Source organism: Gymnodraco acuticeps, unplaced genomic scaffold (genome assembly GCF_902827175.1).
Source record: "Gymnodraco acuticeps unplaced genomic scaffold, fGymAcu1.1, whole genome shotgun sequence".
Classification (NCBI taxonomy): domain Eukaryota; kingdom Metazoa; phylum Chordata; class Actinopteri; order Perciformes; family Bathydraconidae; genus Gymnodraco; species Gymnodraco acuticeps.
The window spans coordinates 1966611-1982462 of NW_022990224.1; the positions used below are offsets into that span (position 1 = coordinate 1966611).

The 15852-nt window shown below is 40.0% G+C and overlaps 2 protein-coding genes across 2 annotated transcripts in view; both read right to left on the reverse strand.

Annotated features, from left to right (window-relative positions):
- The window catches only part of LOC117547902 (PDZ domain-containing RING finger protein 4-like), a 130355-nt gene extending 126538 nt beyond the window's left edge, over positions 1-3817 (reverse strand). The window contains exon 1 of the mRNA XM_034218827.1: positions 3354-3817. Within this exon, the coding sequence (XP_034074718.1) occupies positions 3354-3755 (402 nt within the window). The 5' untranslated portion in view covers positions 3756-3817. The remainder of the gene's footprint in view (positions 1-3353) is intronic.
- Positions 3818-7320: 3503 nt separating this feature from the next.
- The window catches only part of LOC117547868 (contactin-1a-like), a 66089-nt gene continuing 57557 nt past the window's right edge, over positions 7321-15852 (reverse strand). Inside the window, 10 exon segments of the mRNA XM_034218757.1 lie at positions 7321-8839; positions 10326-10482; positions 10564-10676; positions 11107-11263; positions 11265-11297; positions 11811-11914; positions 12854-13088; positions 14214-14284; positions 14874-15023; positions 15354-15515. Of these exon segments, the coding sequence (XP_034074648.1) occupies positions 8763-8839; positions 10326-10482; positions 10564-10676; positions 11107-11263; positions 11265-11297; positions 11811-11914; positions 12854-13088; positions 14214-14284; positions 14874-15023; positions 15354-15515 (1259 nt within the window). The 3' untranslated portion in view covers positions 7321-8762.

A 15852-nucleotide genomic window follows, 5' to 3' on the forward strand; every position in this document is an offset into this window, starting at 1 on the left:
TTGAAGTAAATCTTTAAAGCGGCAAGCTGGTTTTGATTTTATAGTTTGATGAATGAAATTAACTAATGGTAAATGATCAAATATATTAGTTTAAAAACAAATATTTAGCCATTGTGCACCTGTGTTTTATGTGTGTTCATTATTATGCTTTTGACAAAAGATGATCAAACACTGATGAGAGATGATTTTTCCTATTATGATTGGCTGTATCAATCATTGTGATTGAATGTTTCAATCTTATTCCACTTTGTGATATAATTGATGTAAGGTGAGACCACACTCGAACCTGGAGACGCCTATTGAGTTAATTATTGACCAAATTATTATTAGACTAATGTTTTTAGGTTATCATAAATGATAAAAAGAGAGGACTGTTGTGGAAATAATTATCATAAGACGCCAATTAGTAACATACAGGACAAACCTCGATGTCTGTTTACCTTCTTTAAGGACACAGGCGGCTTAGCCAATAATGTTATTGTTCCCATTCTGTGACCGGTCAATACTGGGATACAGATGGTCTGTGTTGTGGGTACACTGGGACACTTCCTTCTCTGTATTTGTGGACTCCAAGGTGAAATCTTCGAGGTCATAAGTGTCCGAGGCAAGTAGCTCTGTGTTCCCACACTGTTTAGGCTATCTCCTCAAATATGTTGTTTACTCTCTGCGAAACCAGTTAGATGGGCTGGCATGAGAGAGGCTCTCCAGAATTGACGTGGCAACTCTACCGTGAAGTCAGAACCTCTGACTCTTGGACTTGTGATGTGAATCCTCCGGCCGTTTAACTCCAAATAAACCATCATGTGTTTGACATCAAAGCTACTGCTCTTCCCGTGTCTCCTTCCTGAGTCGGTGACTCCCACTACATAGCTACACAGAAGTTTCCGTTACAAGGGTTTTATGTGAATCTTATATCCTCTTTTCCTTTCTTTTATTCATATCAAAGTTTTAAATCCTAAATGAATCACATTTTAAGCAATAGGTGTGATTTAGCAAGGAAAATGAATCGGCTCATAATGAGAGGCCTGTATAGAGTTGATTTGTCTGAAATCAGTGAACCATCTTTTTAAAAAATAAGCTATATTTTCCTTGTAACGCTGCATAAAGTACGGGCCTTACTACAACGGAAATATTGACGGTAACTAACGTGTCCAATTAGGCTTTCCAACCACACAAAGGGACGATCCATAACTGCTACTGGGATGTTCACTAGGTACCAAACTGTATTGTCTATGCAAGCAGAAAGCCCATCGCTTTTTCAACAACATGGATTTCCACAAAACAGTAAAAGTTTGTTTTATGAACTGCAACCCAGCTCTCTCAAGTATTTGAAAATCCATTTGGAAACAAAGGGAGAAAACACACAATGAGAAAACTATTAAAGACGCATTAGAGTGGTGAGTTTCAGAAAAAAGGAGCTGAAAACGCTTGCTGTGTTACTGGCCAGCCCTGGCAGAGGATGCTGAACAGTTTTCCACATTAATCAAAAGACAGTCCGTCACACTCACAGCATGCCGTAGGCAATTAGAGAGATACTTTATATCACCATCACCTCGATTAAACCGGGCCACCGCCAGCAGCCGCCCAAACACAACAGAGGCTCCGGCTGGAGGGTTAATAACACAAACTTTTTGTGAGCTTACTGAAATAAGAGCTATTATTAGATTTGGCAGCCACGGAGAGAGGTTTAATGAATTATTTCCAGCTATAAAGATTGAGAAGAAGTGAGAAACTGTTTCCATGCAGTTTAGCCCATCAATTACAGACACTAAACACATTAGGCAAAAGCACAGAAGCAAACAAGCGCTGATTAACATTCAATACAAGCTGTTAACAACAAACGGGAGGGGATGTTTTATTTACTAGCCGTGCTACAGCAAGTATCCCATTAGATCTGAAGGCTTTTCTAAAAGCACCTCTAGATGTTCTCACTCAAAGTATTGATTTAAACTTCAAGTCTTTTGTTATTATTGAATTATAGCTTCTGATTTTTATCCTGGAAATATTTGGTGCTGGAATAGGCTTTCAAATGTCCATTTTATATTCTTTGCAAGGGCTGGACTTCAGTTCAAAGTAAAATGTGATAAGGTGTTCTGACCTCAAACTTTCAAAACAAGGTAGGACACTAACCAGACAATGACATTGGATCAGCTGTGACCCGAAGAAAAGGACAAAGACCCCTTTAGAAGGATTTCTTAGGTCACAAGACGGACAAAACAAGGTCAAATCTAGGACATGAACACCACAGAAGCTATAAACGTGGCACTGGTGATTACAATTACATACAGGCTAATATAGATGAAACTCCTCTTCCAATTTCTCCAAACACACTCTGGCGTTGAGAAAAGGGACCACACCAAATGACAAACAGAAGTGTGTGAGGAGAGATTATGTATAAGCTGTCTTCAGTCAGAGTTTGCTATCACTCCATACCATTTACTGTGATCCCAGAGTCAACATGTACACTAAGTATTGTCTGGCAGCAGCAGGCCTGAGCTGTGGCTGCAGGTGAGACAAAGGAGGAAGAAGCAAACTCCTGGATCACAAGAAGCTGCTTTTAAAAACACCTACATTCTTATATCAACACATTTAGAAGTGTCTCAGTGGGGATCAACAGTGATACTGACGGATAAAGTAAAAAGCATATGCTGCTTCTGGACATTTTTAGATAAGCACAACCAAACTTGTGTTCTAAAAGTGTTTGAATAAGCCATGCAGTATAAGTCAATGTTTCCAGCAGTCAGTAAAGGTTTGCTTGTTTTACCTCAGGTGCTTTAAGCTGCTCCTGAGACTCTCCCTCTTTATCTGAAATCTTGTTTTGAATGTCAGCAGTTGTCCTCACATCCCTCTAAATCAGCCAACAAACAAAGACTTGTGTTAGAGTTAACAACATGTTCAGAGGAGGGAGAAGTACTCTAGTAGAGCTACCAGATTGTAGGAATACTTACGAGTAAAAGTCCTTTATTCAAAATGTTACTCAAGTAAAATTATAAAAGTATTACCAACAAAATATACTTAAAGTGTTTATCAAAGCTGGTGAAGGTGCAGCTAACTTTATTTACTTTGTAAGCTGCAGGATAGCTTGTAAACGTTACTTCATTGGGTAACTAAAGTCATTTTTAAAGTGTGGTTTATATTTCACATCATTCATGTAGTGGAGTAAAAGTACACTATGTACCTTGTTACCTGTAATTGTAGTGGGGTACAAGTACAGCAGTGGCAGACAATTTAATTACTCAATTAAAAAAACCTCAAGTCCCTCAAAATTGTACTTAACTGCAGTACTGTTGAGTAAAGGTACTCATTTACTTTACACCACTGGCATGAACACATCATATGACCCCCCCTCTCACCTGGCAGTAGCCGGTGAGCTGCTCCGCCAGGCTGTGGATGTGAAGCATGTACTGGTGCAGTCTCCGCTGGTGCTGCAGAGCAGAGAGCTGGGCCTCGGTCTGCAGAGCTGTCACCTGGGCCAGCAGGCTCTGCTCCCTGCGGTTCCACCTGAGCCTCTGCATCCGGGTTTCATGCTCCAAAGTGGCGCTTCTTTCCTCCAGCGCCTCGGTGACGGTGCGCAGAGCCTCCACACAGCAGTGCTGCCCGGAGCTCATGTCCTCACCGGAGAGCCGCAGCCCGCATCCTCTCTGACAAACACCTCTACTCGCCTGCAGCTCTGTTTGCGACTCCATCAGGCCTCGGTTTAAAACTTGACAGGTTGGCTCCTTTTCCGCGCGAGCAGTCGGGCAGTCAGCGCACATAGTTTGCGCAATGCGCGGATAACTTTCCTGGGCAGTACAATGAGTTAGGAGAAAGTTATTTAACAAGTCTGAACACATGAAAGCGTAACAGCACTAAAAAGTTTGACCGGTCTGCGCAGCTCACGCGGGGCTGAGGGGCTGCGCCACTCCTGACGCGACATCAGATGAGATGTGAAGTCTGACTGAGGAGAAAACTTCAGCCTGCTGACTCACTTGTGCACTCTGCTCAGGGTCAATGCGATTTTCCTGTATTTCACACAATTTGATATATCTGACTTTATTTTCACGCCTTAAGTAAAAACATCTTTAAAATCTGGTTTTATTGTGAAGTTTGATTTAGTTTTGTGCGGTTTTAAATGGTGAGCAGCTGCTGTGCACTTGATGTGTGTTATAGATCCTCACCAGCAGAGGCCGCTCTTTCTTTCTCATTCTGTCAAATAGTTAGTTATTGGAAACATGATCTCAAAACTGGATGGAAAAGAGTTATTTAACAGCCCACATCCTGATTGTCTATGGGGTTTTATTGTGCATCATATTAACCCTATATTAAAAGAGTCTACCTCTGGACCAGCAGTGATGACATGTCAGTGAAACGTGTCTCAAGGGGGCGATGGTCCCTCTGTGGTTAAACCCTGGCTTGTAACACAATATCTGCAAGGAGACTTTCACTAATAAAGCCTTGAGTCCGGGCCAGTGTTACTTACTGCCTGACACAGCATGACATATTGCAGACATCTCAGAGAAGGGATCACGTTTCAGGTCTCCCAGCGCAGCAGTCTGGTTCTCGTCTGCCTTGCACCACTTTAAAGTATGTTTTGTGTTGTCTGAGCTGTCAGAGAACAGGTGTAGATTTACCAAGACAATAGCAGAATCTGTCCTGGGACTGCACACCTGTCTGCAAAAACACATGCACAAGGAGGTCAGAGGAGTTTGTTTTTCCTCCTGTCAATCACCATTAAGGAAATAGTAGCTATTGTATTACTCTAAAAAGTGATTTTAACATATTTAATTAGAGTTATATGAACTATTTCTCAGCAAATAGCTATATTTCCAGTCTGGACATTGTATGTAGGAGCAGTCAGGATCACAGCAGCCAGGGATATTGTTAGTGTGTTTTTGGGGAAAGTCTTACACAGCCACCTGGGATCAGACCTATCACACAGGCCATATGCTTGGACTGATAAGCCACTGAAAGAAAAGTTATCTCCGTCTTTTGTTCTCTCTCTGAGCTGATTTCAGTGAATAACCGTTACGACCCCCTGATTGAAGGGAAGACATTTCCAAAAGCTCAATAAGAATCCAAAATCTGATTGATTTGGTCTGCCCTAATCCATGAAGAGAGCTGATTTCAATCTACTTTTCATCTGCTGGATACCTGATAGGAGACAAAACTGAAACAGCTGTTTCTGCCTGAAAAACTAGAAATTGACAGAGATGGCCTTATCTGTATTAGAGGGCATATTGAAAAGCTATCGCTGATATATCTGGTGCTGGTAAAGAGATTTCTCCTGGAGACAAACTTGGTTTAAAAAATAAAAAGGTTTAAAATCCACCCATAAATACAGCTCTTTATAGAAATACTTGCTTTGATAATAGAAGATATCTAATAAATAATAAATGACATTCCAGTTTCTCTTATTTGATGTGTGAAAGCTGCAACACTGCTATGAATATTTCAAATATAACAAGTTTAAAGTTACCATTTTGTGTGAAATATTGTAATCCCAAAGCTGCAAGGACACAGCAGCAGGTGTTGTTTTTCTTTCAAACTAAATTCCTTTTTGTTTAAATGTGCAGGTACATCAAAGGGCAGAGGGAAATCACCAGAGTACCAGTTGTCTGACTCAAGTGGAGGATCTGTCTGGATTTGATAGCACTTCTTACAACCTTTGAGACATTTGCTTTGTGTGTGTGAAATTGTGGAAATGCCAAACAGAAAACATTCTCCTGGGGTGTCGGCTTTGCTTTGGCTTTCATAGATGGACTTCTATTTTTACATCTGTATTTCAGGTTTGATTCATAACTTATTCACTAGTAAACTCAGGCTGATTTACTGTTCACTTTTAAACTGGGAATCTTCACTTCTCCTTTTCTCTTTACATGGTATTTACAGCTTTAATCTATAGTGCAATACAGGGGCTCAAATCCACAATCCTTAATCGGAGGATAAATGAATTGTGCATTACAGAAATGCAACAAAAGTGCATCTATTGCTTGATAATACTTAAACAATTCAGAACTTATCCTTAGGGTTTATTTTGGTCATACTCTATTTACATTATGCATATTCCTACTTGAATTGAGAGTCAAAGTAATATTAGAGATCTCCCTTGATTAATGACACCAACATTGTGGTAGATTGATCTTCAAATACGAACTCAGGTGCTTAAGTAGTTTCCACATTATGTGACGTTGTACTTCTTCTAGTTTAAATAGAAATATTGAACTTTTTTCCACTACATTAATCTAACACTTAATAGTATAGGTTGTTTTTCAGATCAACATTTTTACATATATTTATGAGGAATACAGTTAAGAATTGCTTCATTGGTATTTATTTAAGACTTTTTAAAAGGGAAAAAGTGAAGGTTCCCTAGTTCCTCCTTTGTAAGGAACTGTTCTGTGTAACAATACTTCTAAATATGATACTTCATTATGTTTTCATATGTAATTTCTTTGACCTCAATTTTGTAAATGTAATTGAGTATTTTCAAGTTGTAACACTGTTACTTCATTGACCACGGACCGTAAACCACACCAATACTCAGACAGAAGTTCTCTGAGCTGCACACACACACTAACAGTCAGAAAGGTTAGTGCAAAACAAGATAACACATGAGAGCATTTTAATAGTTAACTACACTTTTATTGTTCCTTTTCCAGCCAATGATAGGTTCCAGTTTCATCCCTCACAAGTGCCATTCAAGTCCAGCGAAGCACTGAACTTCCAGCTAACAGCCAAACATGCCGCCACGGATGCTATCAAACCGCCTCCATCGTGTGTGAGTCTGCAGGACCATTTCTGAACTTGAATGAGTGAGATTCCTTTAGTCAGTTTAAGACTTTCTCCATAAAAAATCCTCTCCCAGAGACATCATATGAGATGACTGGCTTAATGAAGCTTAACAATACAGATTTAGGCTCTACACGGTCTCTGACGTAAAGGGATGTCACTCGGGAATGGAATGTATTTCACATGAAGCTGAGAGGTTGACAAGTTGCTATGATGACGATTTGTTGCAAAGTAATGTACCGCTTCGTCTCCAATGTCATGCATGTTAGAATGTAGAGCCGCCGCTTCGTCCAAAAGTTCAAGGCATTCATGCATTTGGCAACTCTTTTATGATTTGTCGCATGAAGTAAAACTGGGAAAAGCACTTTGTGGTGGATGTTGATATAGTCACAATGTAGAAGCATGGCCAGCATCAGTCTCACAGGAAATGAATCAGAGGAATTCAAAATGCAGCATTTGTTCTCCTCCATTCGAGGGAAATAATGTTTTAAACTGTCCAACCAGAGGTGGGTCATGACATACAAATATAATAATAGTAAACAAAAAAACGACAACAGTTGATAATGTTTATATATCTCTGATCACATGTTAATAAAAAGACAAAAACGGTTCAGTGGAAACAACGTCATGAGATTTTGATGGGCTCCACTGACATGGATGGCTTTGCTTTTCGTCTGCTAATGCCAGATAATGAAAAATTATATATACAAGATTACTGTTAAAGGAGCTAGGCAAGTTGTCTTATTAGAAAAGATAAAGTAGCCACAGATGAATCGTACATTGCACAATTATTGGAGGGCATGAGCGTCGCTACCTTTACACTATAACTGTTAATAGTGACTCTCACACAAAGCCATAAGCGAGTGAGATGAAATGAAAATGATTACACAAAATAAAATGCCAACATTCTTTACAAAGCACCCGCTGGTACCACTGAGGTCCTAATGATACAGTCAAAACAAAAGTGTTTTTTTAGTCAATTCAACAATGACCCAGATGTTGTGGCAAAGCCTTGATCACTGCACCGTTTTACAAATATACTAGAGGTGGCCGGCAATAAAAATAACCACAGTCTTCTGCTGAAGTTTTAAATTGGACACAGGATGTCTGATATGTTGTTCGGTTCACTTCCTGCTCCGACAGTATGGTGTACATCGTTTTTTTAATATGGATCCATTTCGCTAAACTCCAACACACTTTTAAACACTTTTTTAACTCTTCTTCCATGTAACAATGTTGACATGCACACAGTTTTGACAGTGGTTTTCTATCAATTGATATTGCATATTAGATTAAAAAACAATATCAATTATTGGATACATTATTTCAGCATGACATAGCTTGTTTCTCTATGTTTGTCAATAAGAATCAAGTATGAAATAATGAGATTCGCTTTGACTGTATCTTTGTAAGGGTGTGCTTCATTTAAAAAAGAAAATACCACTGAACTGCAAGTAAAGAAAGACATAAAGACATTTTTATAAACGAATACACTTATCCTTCACAGCTACTTGTTTACCTTATACTATGGAATGCGCTGTGGGATAGATTTTCTAAAATATCCTAAATCAAATGAAGCCCACATTTCTGAACCAACAGCGTTTTTATCTACAGCATATAAGAAAGGTCGGCTTCATGATGTAAAAAGACTTAACAGCCAACATAAAGTGTAATGCTCACACTTCCAGTCATGATCCATTTTAAAACAAGTCATTGTGAAAGATAAGTGCAGTCGTTTATATAAGGCATATTTAAGTTGACTCTTTTGACACCCCTCCAAAGAGGCTTTTTATGGATACATAAGGGATGTCTTTGTCCAATTCTTCCATTTCTGTGTATATTTCCACAAACATATCCCAGAGGGCAGGAGTTGGAATATATAACGTCCTGGGGGTTACGGGGTGGAACCAAAAGATAGTGGAAATAGTCCCAAAGTCCCTATAGGCGTCAACCGTAAAGAGTCTCCTTCACGAAGGACAAAGATGGCGCTACATTCAGAGGTTCAGGCAGAGGAGGGCCAGCAGGAGCAGGGAGAGGAGGCTGAGAGCCGGGGCGGCCAGGACCCCCCCACCTGAGAGACAGAGAGAGAAGAAGAAGGGTCAGATTCTGCTTTTCTGCTGTGCAATACCACTGTTTATGTGGCATATACAGAATGTGCAATATTTTAAACATTTTAAAGTATATATATTTACAATTTCTAAATGTGACTGGCTCCTTCGCTCATTTGATAACTCACTTTTTAAAAATATTGCAGATTTTTTACCATGGTCCACTCGTTTTTTGTCTTTTATCTGCACTGTTCCTATCCTGCAGTAATACTGTACATTCCCTGCTGCAGGATAAATAAAGGATTTCTGATTCTGAAAAAGAACAATCAAATGTGTTGCTGATTGTATGGGAAAAATATCTAAATATATCTATTGCGTGTCTTGCTCTCATCCATCAAACTAGAAACCATGTTTGGTGCCTGAAGTGTGATATTATACCCCATGTGTGCTGAGATCACCTAAAATGCCTCTTCATTTGTCAATGCCCTGCATTTGAAATCCCCCACAGATTAAATTCCCGGGTCTGTGAAATCGAGCTGTCAGGTGGGTCTGCACTGAGCGATAAGGGATAAGGAAAAGCACAGGAGGGGTTTCCTCTACTCATCAAGATCAATTACAGGGGCTTAAGGCCTCCTCCATCCAGTCAGCCTACCTGTCAGTCCATCAGCCGGAGAGGGGGCTATCAAGGCTTTAGTCACGGACTGTAAAGTTTCCCATCTCAGCCCCCCCAATCTAAAGTCTGAAACCCTGAGTGTCAGCGCTGCGGCGGCCCATGGGAACCCTCTAGCTGTGACGGATGATAACCCAGCGCCAACTTTGAACCTTGGATAATCTCAGTAGCAAATGGCAGGCCAGGAATGAACAGTGTCCCTTCAGCAGTGTAGATTTAAAATGAGATTTGATAACTGAAGGCTTTCTTTATTTATGTTCCACTGATGTGAAACTAAACCCAGGTGAAGACAGAATACAGTGGTATCCTCCGCAAGAGATTACTCTCACTCAACTAGATTTAATTTCAGTGTTCATTTAACACAACACACACTTGAAAGAAAGGGTCTTTCTTCTAAAGAAGTAAGTTGTTAAGTGTCTTCGGCTTTTCTGCCACCTTTTTATTGTTGTACTTTATTAGAACAAAGATGACCAAAAACAACAAATCAAACTCAGGCAACTTAGATAACCAAAAAATGCGATGTTCATTTAATTTATGCAATATACAAATTCTAAAAAGTAACTGACGGATCATTACATATTCTTATTTTGTCTATAAGTGATAAGTTAAAAATACCTTAAAATTCAAGATTTGTATTCTACTTTTTTATTCAAGCTTATCTTTTTCTGTCTTTGCCAAAAAAAGTGTGATTGGTTGGTTGGTTTGGTTTCTGTATACGTGTATTTCATTTTTTTTGGATCAAATGGAACCAACTTAAAAACAAACTAAATTATACGACTACCACATTATTCAGCATTGTAAACAAAGAGCAGGAATTCATGGTGGAGTGTGTTTGTTACCTGTGACGTAGATTTGTGACACGGCCCCATCCCCCCCCTCTGTGAACGCCCGGACCTCCACCACCCAGTTCCCCCCCTCGGGCAGGGGGAGGTTGATGTACTCCTTGTTGGTTACGAACAGCTTATTCTCGGTGTGCCCCTGCCGCCTGTACAGCACCTGGGTACAAACATGTCATGTATTAGAAATGAAAGGAGCCGCTTCTGTATACAGTGTGTATAAAAGTAGTGCTGTACCCACTTTATAACCATTTATCGACGCCTCGTTACCAATCGGTTCCACCATTTCCCAGGAGATATTCAATTTGTCGCCTTTAATCTTTTTCCCAATTATTTTGGGAGCTCGACTTGGAGCTGTTAAGACACCAAAAAAAGGAAAACATGGTTTAATTAAATTGAATGATATTGTTGTCAGAATCTGAATACTTTATTTATCCCAAGGAAAACTGTGATTTTCAAAAAATGAATCCAATTAAACAGAATACAAAATGTCCAATAAAAAGATTTAAGCATTAAAATAAAAATATGACATAAGTTAAAGTAAAAACATTCAGATAAAAGATTAAAACTTTTTTTTGTATATAAACATACTGTAAGAAGTTAAAGTACAAATGTGCACATTGTACTACAATATATAAAATGTATATTACAATATACACACAGGTGTATTTGTATAATAATAGTATATTGTAAGTAGGAACTAAACATGACTCCAAGATACAGTACATGTTTTACATGTAGTTAGCTGCAAGTCAATGCTAAACTGCTTTGAAGCACAACATACGGGGTCTCTTGGTGAGGATCTGGAAGGGCTCGCTGGCCGGCCCAAATCCTGCAGAGTTGTACGCCCGGACCTCCACCAGGTAGTAGGAGAAGGGCTTCATGCCCTCCAGCCTGGTGCTGTTCTCATTGGCGCTGACCACCACCCTCTGGGCCCCCCCCCTCACTGTCCTCTTCACTCCTCCAGTACTTCACCTGGGACACAGAGGAGCAGAGGATCCAACATCGGCTCGGTTATTAAGTGTAGCTTTTACGACACGTCTAAGAACTGATTTAAAGCATGAGGAAAAATATAGATGTCATAAACAGGTAAATAAATAGACTTCAGATCGGTTAAAGTTCATTTATAGAACCGTGCAGAAATTAAAGTTATACTAATGGTTGTTAGGATAAAAATAGAAAAGGAAAAGTTCTTTAGGAAAAAATGGCTACTACATGTATAGAGCAAAAATGTTTCTAGTAATGCATAAAGAAATCAAATAAAAAAGTATTTAGAGATTGAAATCTGTGTTGTGATTGTTACGATTCTATTCTAAAGAGAAGCATTTATTTATCTCATTGTACATGTATAAGGACATTAACGATTCTATTCTATTAGCCATGATGTCTGAAAACAGTAGTTAAAAACCAAATCACAAAGATATTTTCCAAGCTGCACCCCTCGACCCTATTTTTTCCCAGGAGGCCTCAGTGAAATGTTCTACTGACCTGGTATCCGTCTATATTGCTCTGTGCGAGATGCAGCCAGCGCACGGTGCCTTCTGTGGCAGAGAGAGATTTGCCATCCACAATGACAGGAGCTTCAGATGGAGCTGAGAAGAGACACAGTTTGGTAAAAAGGGTGCAGTAAGAGAACCTTACAGAAAACTCCAAAGTATTTTATATGTATGAACATATTGATACACTAATGGATCCATTAGTTACCCTGACTATAAACTATCCATGTGTATCGGCCACACCAATGCTGCATTTCTCTCTCAGTAGTGCTCAGGCGTCATTTTAGTAAAAATCACTCTTGGCCAGCACTACACTGGGCCAGAGACACTTCTCCGAGAATGATTGGCCGGTTATACACTGTGTGTTGGCTGTCCCTGCCAGGATACTGTCACTTTGAAAATAAATTGTCATGCGGGGCCTTGAAACGACAACTCATCACATACTGTCATCGTGTTGCACACAGAAACAAACGCACAAAATCAATTCTGCACCACCAGCACACAGAAACAAATGGTCACACCCCTGGAGGCAGAGCACTGTTGCAGGCTTCGCTATAAAATCACAGACGCTCAAACGGCAAGCATTCCCAAAGTGGGTTACCATGGCAACGGGGCATCTCTGTAACCTATCATGTCTGGGTTGCCAGTGGTTATCTCAACTGTCTGTCAGTGGAAGTTAATAACTAGGCTAAATGCTTTGCATCCTTGGGCGAATTATCAGCTTTCTGGTTCATGCTACATAGATCATGATAATCCCCCCGCAGGGAGAGGCGGAGAGAGGGGAAGATGGGTTCACTTTCAAGGGGGTATTAAAATTCCTCACAACTATACATGAGAACTTTTATTAAATGAGTCCCACTCCATTGGAAACCCTACTAGTGGTAAGTAGCTGACACTGACAGATTGTAATAGCAGAGTGTTGGCATACTGGAGAGTTCCTCATCCTGTGTGAAAACAGCACCGGGTATATCAGCGCGGCACATTTTCATTTTTTATGCTTCAGCGGTGAGAGTTGTACATCTCTCCAGTGCTTACCGTCCTGTGCAGAGTAAATGCTGGCTGTTAGGCTGAAGGGTCCCTCTCCTCTGCTGTTGAACGCTTTGACCTTGACCTGAAACTCCGTGGATGCAGGGATGGCGGCGTCTTTGTGGACGTAGTGCTTGGCCTGGGGGTCGGCCAGCGTCACCCGCATCCACTCCGCTCCGTCGTGTGGTTTGAAGGCCACAATGTAGCCAAAGTTAGACCCATAGTAGTACTGCGGCTGTACAGGCTGAGGACAGAAACATCCAAAATCAAACCGAAGTTTCCACAATCAAAATGATGCATCATATATTCATGCTAATGCTATAGGTTTAACAGCAAGATAAACCAAGTATATCTATATACTATAGGGATTCTAGATACTGTTAATTGCATCGTAGGTGATCCTTTTACCTTGTTAATTATTATTATATGTATTCTTTATTCAATGTTTTATTTATGTATATTTTTCTTATTATTTTTTGTTTGTTTTTGATCGTATGTTTGTTGGTTTTCGGTCCTGTTTTGCCTGTCCTTATTCAGTTATATTGTCTTTTCTAGTTGGACACCTGAAATGAAGCATTATATCCATCCCATAGGAATCTGTATCACTGCTGTATGTATGATATTTAATAACTTTGTTTAAAGCATATTGCACTAATAAGATCATGTTTACACTCTTTGAGTAATTTACAAAAAGTCGTGACACTTTTCTGGCTCGTCCCTCTTGATATGTCCTCATGCCTCATTTTCTTTGATGGCACTCTGCTCTTATTCTCACAGCATATGTTGGGTAAGACATGCCTGCATTAGGCACTGCCGCTAACCTCTAAACACATCTCATCCTCCAGCTGCTCGGGGGTTGAAAAGCAATGAGTAAGCCAAGCAAAAGGCAATTTACCCATGAGAGCTAATTCATCAAAGGCTGCGGCGGGGAAATGGAGGATAATGATTCTGGAAACACATTGATTTTTTTGTTGGTGTTGATTGTTTTGTATAAGATTAACAACACTTATTTTAGTTTAAGGTAAAATAAAATGCATCAGAGTCATGAGAATGTGTCCATCCATATTCTTTTTATTTATTTTAAATCTCCCTTGCATCCCACTGTAATAGCTGTGTTATCCTTCAGTTTTCTATTGTCCAACTATATTTGTTTCATTTACTTATATTTGCTTTGTTTAAGCATGTGTCTTCTTCTTTTGTAAAGGAATTTTACAACTTCGATGCTCTGGAATAAAGGTTATTATCGTTCTAAGAAAAGATTCTCCCCACACGTTACTGTGAGAAAATGGCATCATGTCTCCTTTCTTTGAGCTTTCTTTGAGCTAACTGTATGTTTTGACACTTTTCCCAGTGGAAAGTCCACACTCACCGTCCACGTGATGGTCAGCTCTCTGCTGGTCCCTCCGCCACCGCCCACATCAGAGGGCGCCACCACAGGAACTACAATGAGACGGCAACAGCAAAAACTCTGAGCCCACATGCTTAGAATCCACACAAACAATGCCAACCCACACAGGCTGTAACCTATCCCTGGCAGCAGTACTGACACATCCTCCCTCTGCAAACACAATATCAATATCTTCACCTGAGCCAAATGCAACACCTTTATGTCAATTTGGGAATCTTGCCACTGAAGGAAACAGAGAGCCAAAGGTTCTCTTGTTTTGCCTCGAGTCTAGAAGCTAACTCTCAAGGTATGGTTATTGTTTTAAGAGAGGTCAGAGTAGGCCTGTGATTTCCATTTTATAATTGAATTTCAGTATACAGTTTCAACAAAGTGCTCATTTGTAGCGGTTTGTGTGGTGAGTTTGGCAGCCGGCTTCTGCTGTAGGAAGTACAGCTTCATGGGATTTCTGCTGACTCATTTCTACAGCGATACTTAGCCTAAGTAAACAGTGCTGAAGAATAAATAACAGAATGGAAAGCTGGATTGTAGGAGCTCATTTCCTTGACCTTTCAAGTAACTCTGAGACTTCATACTGACAATCTTCTGTATGAATGGTAGCTCAAAGTCAGGACATTATCTTACTTGCTTCCAGCGTTTTCTCTTTATGTGATGGGCTGCTTGGCTCTCCTGTGCCCAAGGTGCTGGTGGCGATCACTCTGAACTCGTACTCAATCCAGGGGATCAGATCCGCCACTGTGGTCATCTCTGTATTCCCTTCTACATCTGCAGGAGCTAGAGAAAAAAAAAAACTGATTTTAATGTACAGTGCCAAATTGTCAGGGTTATAGCACGGTATATTCAAATAATGCACACCATAGGCTATGCTATCCCTCTATTTAACAAAAATGTCCTTAAAACAACAATAAAGTTTCATTTTTGGAGTAAATTCCTATATTTTAGGTCCTTGAGGCATGACTTTAGCCATTTTTAAAGTCACATTTACAACTGTATAGGCCTAAAGTATAACTATGTGGCATGACCCAAATGATTGTAACACCAGTGCCAGCTCAGCATTTAGCTTGCAGTGTTTATTTGACAAAGCAGTGTGCTGGAGTTTCTCACATGTAGTGGCATTCTTCCAGACATCCTTTGAGAAGGAGTCCCTGTACTGGATGGTATATTTGGTGATGGGGTTATGGTTGTCTGCGCCGCGGCTCCACTGCAACATTACACTCTTGTCAGTTTTGTTCATCACTCGCACCCCACCTGGGGCTCCGGGGGGACCTGAGGTACAGAAAATAATAAGAGACACGTTAAAAGGCTTATTTGATGGATGATGAAGAGTGTGGCCGCAAATCACACTTTCCCTTACCCTTCACAAGTAAAACTCCTCTAACAGGATCACTTTTAACTTGTCCCGACAGCAGATAGTGAACATTTAATTAATCACAAAGAGGGTATAGTTCTACTAAAAGAGCTTAATCTTATTCAAGCTCATGGGAAAATTCTTAGCTACAGTACTGAACCGTTTATCAACTTTATACTTCAACACCAGTCTTCAAAAAGCTGACTGCATATGAAAAACAGCACTTCAAACCCTTACATTCTTCAACTTTAAGGC